The sequence below is a fragment of the Larimichthys crocea genome, chromosome XVII (genome assembly GCF_000972845.2).
Source record: "Larimichthys crocea isolate SSNF chromosome XVII, L_crocea_2.0, whole genome shotgun sequence".
Classification (NCBI taxonomy): domain Eukaryota; kingdom Metazoa; phylum Chordata; class Actinopteri; family Sciaenidae; genus Larimichthys; species Larimichthys crocea.
In genome coordinates this window covers 9,597,606-9,606,907 of record NC_040027.1, presented here as the reverse complement: position 1 = coordinate 9,606,907, position 9,302 = coordinate 9,597,606, and the positions used below count along the sequence as shown (strand labels likewise).

The 9,302-nt window shown below is 38.3% G+C and overlaps 1 protein-coding gene across 1 annotated transcript; it reads right to left on the bottom strand.

The window, feature by feature from the left end:
* Window positions 1-1,913: 1,913 nt before the first annotated feature.
* Window positions 1,914-3,255, bottom strand: LOC104936275 (complement factor H-related protein 3). The gene is made up of 3 exons (XM_010752289.3): window positions 3,144-3,255; window positions 2,860-3,039; window positions 1,914-2,588 (listed from the first exon to the last, which is right to left on the bottom strand). Exons 1-3 carry the CDS (start codon window positions 3,211-3,213, stop codon window positions 2,398-2,400), a joined length of 441 nt encoding a protein of 146 aa, XP_010750591.3. The 5' UTR covers window positions 3,214-3,255; the 3' UTR covers window positions 1,914-2,397.
* Window positions 3,256-9,302: the final 6,047 nt, after the last annotated feature.

Genomic DNA, 9,302 nt, shown 5'->3' with positions numbered 1-9,302 from the left:
TTATTTTAATATGCATAAATGTCGCTGTTAAAGCTACACTGAAGCACAGTTTATACAAATGTTTGTTAATGGCCTTGTAAAACTGGTAACAGCGTCCAAAAGTCTGGAGAGCAAATAATTTTGACCTCAGTTTGGAAACAAAATGTAGCCATTAAGCAATGTAGGGTTTGCCTTTATTTCTCAATATGGCTTATGCGTGCTTATTTTGTACAGAAGTTTAGTGTGTATATGCATCACTGTGACACTTCACATGTATTCTAAAGCACAGATATGTTTATGTGTGTTACGGGAATTTTAAAGAAAAACCCTTAAATAAGGAGGATCGGATTCAAAGCATCAAAGTTGAATTTATTGTTCTTGTACAAGAGGAGCGTTTCACAATGTAACACACTAAAGGGGTTACAGAGAAAAAGGCTCCCTGAGGAGCGTTAACGGTTGGTTCTTATACATTTTCCTGAAGATGGGCTGTCTCAACCACTGTAAATTGTTAACAGTCAATTTGCATATAATGCATTTAAACAGCTTTCTTCAACATATCCCCTAATGAGTAGCCAGTATGTCCCCAATCTAGATGTCACCTCTCTGACCTGTCCCTGGGCCTCATTCTGTTCTCAAATCCCTCTATTTATACATTAACCTGAACTTTACCTTACCCTGCCAGTCTCAGGAAAACAGCAATAAAGGGAAGTGCCCTAAGGACATATAATATAGGAACAAACATTGTATAAGTTAAAATATCTAACTAGCTGTGTAACCCTCATTTTTATAACAATGTGTTTTAATGTTTTGATATCTTCGTCATGAGAAAATGACACAATTAGTCGCCTTCGTGCGTCAAAGAACTTTGCACTGCAAAATTAAAGTTAATTTGTTGCTAATTGTTGAACTCTTTCTGTTGACTGAGGACTGTGTGAACTTTGTGAGAACTGTGTGGTTTGCCTTACTTCATCCTCCATTGCTGATGCAGCAGAAAGAGAGAGCGAGAGAGAAAGATGTCTACTCCAATCAGGGAAGTTGCAATAACAATAACTAAGCCTCAAGGACTAAATCCCATTTTTAGATGAGTTGACTACAAAATGAAAAATGTATATGACGAAAAAAGGAGACTAAATAATTAAATGATCAATCGAACATACTAAAAATAAATTTAAAAAATAGAGGAAAATAACAAATATAAAAATCTCACACAATGAAACCCAAAGAAGTAGAAGTACATAACACACTAAGTCACACACCACCAACTATTTCACTGATTTTGGTGAAACTGGATCATATTTCATGGAGAAAATGTCCATGACTATGTTCTATGTCCAAAGAAGCTGCTGAACTTATTACACTGCCCAGCTCCAGTTCCGGCATGACAGTGGCTTTGCTCCCTGTCTAACTTCTCCCCATGCCCATGAAGTAGCAAAACAAAGTAGTAGTAGTAGTAGTAGTAGTAGTAGTAGTAGTAGTAGTAGTAGTAGTAGAAGAAGAAAACAAGGATAAATATCAGTATCGCCTTTCACCCATGTGAAACTGTTCTCTTGGCTCTTGCTTTTTCTACTGTGCACACATGTGATACTCTAGATTAGGGTTTGTGGACTCCCCAGTGTTTGCTCAGCATGTCAAAATATCGCTGCATGATGTCTGATATTTATAAAAATCATTCAGTAACATTGCCCAGGCGATGTATTACACTTTACACCACGGTAACACATCAAACTACGGACTAAAGTTACAGTGACACTGTACGTAAAGCACAGAGCTGCTATGTAAATACTACTCTTTATTGCATATCCCACAGACCAGGCTGGAACATAATAATGTTGCAGTGCACATGCGTTTATGTACAGCTCTTTAGTACTGTCAGTAAACGTAATCAGCATGCTAACATGCTTAGAATGAAGACACTAACATGCTGATTCTTAACAGCTAACACTGACCATATTCTCTATCTTTATTTAGTCTGTTAGTGTTACATTTGCAGGATTCACCATAAATATCTGTACATACATATTGTGTATCTTGACATAAATATAACAAAGTGTCCTGTTGGAGATATTTCATTGAATAAGTGAAAACTTTGACCCCATTGGATTGTTTGTGCCATATTTTATGGGAATCCAAACAATAGTTGAAATTTTATATTATTATATTACAGCGCTGACATTTCTGAAAGAGGTTATATATATCAAATACATTTTTCTTCAATCAAGGACTCAAAATAAAAAGATTTTTATTTCAATGACTTCAACTCTAATGTACCATTAATTAAAAATATATACACTGCGTCTGAATGTCCACATCACAGCTGTCTGATTTTAATTACAGACAATTAATTTTTTTGTAATTTGTGTTGTTTGTATTGTCTTGACACTACAAACAAGTGGAGTCACTGCCAGTCAGTGAAAACTCCTATTGGCAACTGCACGTGGGCAGAGGTATCACACCGTCATTACACTTGAGACGCATTGCGCCGACAGGTCTTGTTTGGGTACACTGAAACTCGATGACATCATTATGGGCTGCATACAGCTTTCTGTGATTGTTATATCTGAATTCAATATTACGTTGCCTCAAGTCGATGTCATCAACAGTGCAGGGTTCTGGAAGACATAATGGACCAAAGCATTTAGTTAATGGTAGGAATGACTTTTCAAATGATTCAGTGAGGTCTAAGGCATAATATTAGATATGAATTATAAATAACACAACAGAAAATACTTGCAGCCAAACCTACAGTGCGATCTGTTATTTAACTTTAAAAATAAAAAGAATAAAAAAACAATCAGACTGTGTCAAACTCACATCCAACTACTGGAAATCACTTTGAAATTTTGACAACACAAAGCAGAATGGCCAAGAGCAGTAACTCACTGAGGCATCTCAGCTGTCCGGTCCATTCACCGTTGACGCAGGTTCTGTAAGGCTCTCCCTCCATGGTGTGGTACCTCTGACACATGTATTCAACTCTTTCATTATGGTTGTACTGACTTTTCATGGCATATTTGATGTCTCCATGAAGAAGAGGTGGTGGATTCTCACAGCCTGCAGGCTCTGAAAGAATGTGGATGGTAATTTAGGGTGACAGGAGCTTAAAATAATGCAGAAATAGGCAAATCATTATCCTGGTGTTAAGACCCATTACCAAATATTCTTACCATTCTGCGACAATGAAATGTCCATGTTCAGCCACAGGACAAAAAGGCAAACAAGTAGTGAGAATTTCATAGTGATGATCCAGTCAGGAGATACTCGTAAAAGAGAATGGTCCTCTCTTTATAGTTATACAGAAAAAAAAGTTTCTACACAGTGGAATTTCACAAACGTGTAATCAAACTTGCCGAAGCTTTGGCAACTTTGCCAAAACCCTCCTCCACCAAACATACCAAGTATTCCTTGAAATGGATTTCTCTGAAAGGCATGTACAGATAAATGGATGGACTATACACGATGCATTTCTGGTCCACAGACCACTCAAAGTGCTTGACAACATACATTTACAGATTCATGCACTGATGAAAAAGGCTGCTATTCAAGGTGCCAACTGCTTATCTGCTTAGGAGTGGTACATCCCTATCCAAAGTCCTCATAATGATACTAAGCTCATTGATGCACACAATCACATATGGACAACACAGCCATGAAGAACACCTTGACTGGAATAGGGGAGCTGGGAATCGAACCAAAGAACAGAGAGAAAATTGGGCAAGAGTCTGGCAGGGTTGTTGCTCTGTTGATGTTTTCAGGTCAAGCATGAACGTTGAACCTCACCTGAACAGAAATGAGAACGCCTTAAGTGTTCCAGGGGTTATAGATTATAGTGGAAATATTCAATTCTAGGATTGATTTTCCTACTCTGGAGTTGGACACCAGATTGACTCCACCCTGCACGGAGAAGACGTCTCAAAGTAGAGCTTTGCAAGAACTACTTGAAAACCAATCCTGATTGTCATGGACTTTCCTCCACAGTCACTTCATCCCCTCATCCCCATTGAACATTTAGCTCTTTGGAACATTGTCAGATCATGCTGGGATCACATGGGTTATCAGGTTTTACACAAACCTGTGGAGTCAATCTTGAGTGCATGCTGTCATCTGAGGATATTCTGAAATTTGTGTAGAATAAACCTTTTACTCAAATTGTTAATGTTGTGGAGAAATTGCTGAAGTCAAAGGTCAGTGGTGAGGTCAGGAAGGAAGAAAGTGTTCAGGAGCCTCTGATGTCTTATGCTGTATTATTTATTGACGCTTGTCCAAGCAGAATTAGAGACACTCTCAAAGTTCATCAGAAGTGCCTGAGTCGGTCTCACATTCTGCCGAACTCATCCTGGTGGATCGACTTTAAACCCCAAGATAACACCACAAATACTACACGCCCCAGAATTAGTCACAGAGAATGTCTTTACCCATGGAGGTGTTATTGACAGCACATTCTAGTCTGAAGACACAGATGTCTGTTTACGCAGATTCACTCAAAAAAATAAAACATTGGATTTACTCTACTAAGTTATGGCAACCGGTTGCACGAAACTGGGTTAATTTAGATGTATTCAACACAGTTATGTTGAGTTATAGTGGATTTTTTAAACAAAGCCATGTTGGATTTATTATACAAAGTCATATTCGATTTAGTGAACAAAGTTATGTTGGACTTACTGAACAAAGTTACATTGGAATTAATAAACTAGATATAATTGCATTTAAGCGGTACCATCTTGTTCCATCAATATCACTTATCAATATTCAAATAAATGACACAAAATTGAATTCCTTAAACCCACTTTTATTTATAACAATCAAGTGCGCAATTGTGCAAGAATACAGGCCAAACGTGGTGGTCATCAACACCTAGAAAAATACACGGCATGTGTAACCAATGTAAACTGATGCTTTTAAGTGCAAGTTCATCTTAAAGTTACATTTCAAAAAATAAAAAAATTAATTGACTTTCAAAATTTCAATCAGAAAACATTTGGCTTTCAGATGACCAATACAAACAAAAATGTCAAATCAAAATAACTGCCTGAGGTTACTGTACTTTTCAAAAAAGCAAAATAAATGGACCATTATGCCAAGTCACAAAAGCGCAAAACAGGCTGAAGAGTGTGTCAAGACTACTGTAGTGGAAAGTTTTTAGTGTCTTTCTTTGGTTTGTCCTTTTGATTTTCTCACTTGGTATAATCACTTTTACTGTTCCTTTGTCTTGGATATCTGCTGTTGAAGTCAGGTTCTTAAAATGGTCAAAATCATTGCCCATGTACTGCAGTCTGAACTCTCCTTCAATTCCACAGTGTTTTTGAATCTCAAATTTAAGATTGTCCACAGAGTCCGGTATTCCAGACGGCAAAATTAGCTTCACATAGCAATCTTCTTCTAGGACAATCCGAAGCTTTGCTGGAGTAGACATTGTGTGCACCTTTACATCCGACTCTTACTCTGAAAGAGAGAGAATATTAGTGTAAAGTAGAGCAGAGCACCACTACATACATACAATTCACTGTTTCATGGCTCTTGAGATGGTTACTGATGTGACAAAAATACTCTTGTGATGATCCTATGTAGGTGCTTGTACACAACCGACAGTTAAATGTAGTTGAGGTTATACATTTTCAACACTTTGATTAGTATGTGACCTACTTAAATAACTATGAAGAGCATTCCAAGTTTTGAATATACACGGGCAATTAGAATAAGTGCAAGGGTATGGGTGCCTGCGGCCAAAATTGCCATGAGTTAACCTGTAGTGTTTTAGTAGATGGACTCTTGTTGATACAGTTGTCCCACAGTCTTTACAAGACCACATTCATATCTATTGAAAAAAGAAAGTGAGATTAGAATCAAAACATTAAAGGCAGTCCTAGGGAACAGATCCTTTAATTGCCTTGCCAGGCCTCCCCTCCTCTGGCAACCCACTGCCATATATAATACTTGACTTGACTTTTCTAGCCTTCTTCGATGCAAAATCATCAATTACATCATCATACGAAATCTGTTGTGCAACTGAATAATTGATGCTGATGATGGCAAGTCCAGAGAGACACTCCTGTGACATTATTTCAAAAGCTATATCACATGTAGCTGACAAAATGCCATGTCACTGTATATTAGAAGTTGTTTAAGTTAGCACAAGTGTACAGTAATAAAAAATTCCACAGTAAGGACGTCTGTGTGAATTTGCACTTGTTGTGTTGCAAACACAAACCAGACTAGGTTGCCTATGGGTGAAATTAGTTGCATGACATGATGTCAATTCTAATAGTTGCTAGTTTAGCAAAACTAAATACGACCAAATCATCTTCTGTGGCTAATAGCAACATATTGGCAAGAGGCTAATAAATATCCTATAGCTGCTGTCCCTCACGTCACTCACAGAAATCTGCATACCTGGGGCGGTCGGTAGCGTAGTGGGTTAAGCGGCCGCCCCGTGTGTGGAGGCTTCAGTCCTCGCTGCAGCTGGCCTTGGTTTCAAATCCCGCATCGAACGGCCATTTACTGCATGTCATTCCCCCTCCCCCTGCTTCCTGTCTATCTTCAGCTGTACTATCGTTAAAGGCCAAAAAAAGAAATCTGCATAAGTTTATCTTTGGCCCGTTTCTCCTCTTCTTCTTTTCTTCTTTTTCTGAACTGGGCACCTGATGCTTCTTTGGTTTTTTACTTAACCTCTATACCTTTGCCAACACCGTCGGTTCACCCGTCAATCAACCGGAGTCACGTGAGGTCACGTAGATGACTGAACAGATTCACATAACCCAATTAATTACATGTAGGTATATGGGTCTATGTTAATTCTATGAATGAAATACAATTTATTTGGAAGCAGTTTGTGTTGTGTGGCCTGCCGCCTGGGATCAGTCTATCCCTCGCCCCCCTCCACCTTTGACACATACACAACCTGTATGACTCTCAGCAGTAAGTTGACGTGACAATGATGGCGCCCACTCCACTAACTTGACGTGGAAATGAGTGGTATAGAAAACTGGAGTTTTTTTTTGTTTTTTTTTTCAGGGCACTCGTGTGCCCTCACATAGATTGCACTTTGGGCGGTCGCCCACATTGCCCAGAGCAAAAACCGGCCCTGGGTATAGTACCCACGATATACTACGACTGCATGGATGTTATGTGACTATTATTGTTGTGAGGCCTGGTTCGGGTTAAACCCTTTGTAAAACATCAGTGAACACAGCAAAATAAAGACATTTTTCACAGTTTTCATACATACTGGTGTATACAGTCATATGTTTTTTTCATTTTTCAGCTCATACACGTTTGTTTTCACTCTGGTCCAAACGTTGCACTGGCAGAGCTTCGTGTTTCCAATAGCGACTGAGCGGGAAAAGAGGCGCACAACGTCATGTTTATATGAGTCCCGATTGTAAAAAATAAAAAATCTATCTGGGAATATTACATTATTTGATTGATGTTTTCATTATGTCAGTTATGTCTATCGCAAGACCTGACAATACTGGACCTGGCGGATTCTGTCTAAAATGTCGGCATTTTGGAAGTACTTTAAAATCTCTGAGAGCGAGAAAGGGATTGTGGTTCGCAATGAATTCAACACCAACATTTCTAGAGGGGGTTCCTCAGCTAAAACGTTTAGCACTTCTGGATTAATAAGCCATTTGAAAGCCAAGCATCCGCCTATATATGAGGAATACGAGAAAGAGACGCACGGCACCGCAACTCCATCCGTGGCCAACCTGTTTGAAAAAACCAAAAAGTTCACGAAGGACAGTGCAAAAGCCATCGGGATAACAAAAAAAGTAAGCACACACTTGTTTTTTAATGTCATGCTTTTTGGAATTGTTTTGTTTGAAAGCCTAGCCTAATGGAAAAGAAAAAAAAAATGAATGAAAATATGAATGAAATAATAATTATACTAACTGTAAGTTCTACTGGAATATTTGAAGGATATTAAATAAACATTTACTTTCTTTGAAAAAACATGTCTACAAATGTATTCTAGGCTATTTATGCAATAGTAAAAATGTTCATTTCGGTGCATCCCTAACTAGCACCTAGTCAAAGCCAAACAATTAATACTGCCGAGGACCTCAAGGCCCACATGTGACCTAAGCATAGAAAATTCCATAACAGTTAAGATGATATTATCATTTGTAAAAAAAAAAGTAATACATTGGTCAAGATGCTTCTATTTTGCATTTGTTTTCAGAGGTCTAATAGTGTAATAGAAGGTGATCATTCTTCTTGCCATCACTGAGAAGAAAGTCTTCACCATTCAGCAGGGCTGTGCTCCTGAACTGGTCGATGGTCTTGGAGTTCTGCTCCCTGGGAATAAACACTGCAGCAGCTCAACCACCGATGACCTGTTTTGACTTCAGAAGCACTCTCACTGAGACTAGGGAGGTAAGTGCCTAGTTTTGTCAACTTTAATCTTGGTAAAGTGTCCATCATCATTATGTAATAACGTAAACAAGGTAGAAAACAGGCTGAGACATCAAATATGGTTTTATTAAAATTTACTCAACTGACAGTATTAAAGTGGAGATAGAAGATCAGTAACATGTCAAACTATTTGCTTGATATATTTGAGTTGACTAAATCTCTCACTGGCAAGTAGGCAGGTAAATCACACCGCTATTACACCTCTGATGCAATGCCATTTCACCAACAGGTACTCCTGTGGTACACATGAACTCAATGTGTTCATCATGAGTGAAAAATTCACGGTCATTAGATTTTAAAGTGATATTATGTTGTCTGAAGTTGTCTTCTTTTGCCATACAGGGTTCTGCAGGGGACAATAAACAAATAGCATTTTGTTAATGGCAGAAATGACTGTAAATCACAAGCCACACTGCATGAAAATGTTGTTGATGAATGAATGTTAAAGAAGTGTTTTATAGCCTATAGTATGAGGGGAACTGTGACTTACTGAGGCATCTCATATGTCCGGTCCATTCGCCAGAGATGCAGGTTTTGTAACGATCTCCCTCAATGGTGTAGTATAGCTGACACATGTATTCAACTCTTTCATTATGATCATAATGACTTTTTGTTATGTACTTGTAGCCTCCGTCTTCAAGGAATGGTGGAGTCCCACAACGCAAAAGCTTCGAAACTATATGGGTACAGATAACTATTACAGTTAGTGTTTAGTACCAGTGAGTCTATCCATGATCATTTTTATATATATATGTGACTGTGTTTTCTAGAGCATATTTTAAATTTGACTAAATTAATGCCAGACAGTTCTTTTTACCCTCACTGTCACGCAGAATAACATGACAGAGAGAGATCTGAACACCAGCTGAACTGGAACAACAGGAAACTGAACCACTAAACTCAAAGCTGGC

Bases quoted from the DNA above. Each gene is read 5' to 3' on its own strand.
- LOC104936275 (XM_010752289.3), bottom strand. From the start codon at position 3,213: ATGAAATTCTCACTACTTGTTTGCCTTTTTGTCCTGTGGCTGAACATG. The intron at 3,040-3,143 runs GTAAGAATATTT...ACATTCTTTCAG, and splicing joins CATTTCATTGTCGCAGAATG to AGCCTGCAGGCTGTGAGAAT. The intron at 2,589-2,859 runs GTGAGTTACTGC...TATGTCTTCCAG, and splicing joins CGGACAGCTGAGATGCCTCA to AACCCTGCACTGTTGATGAC.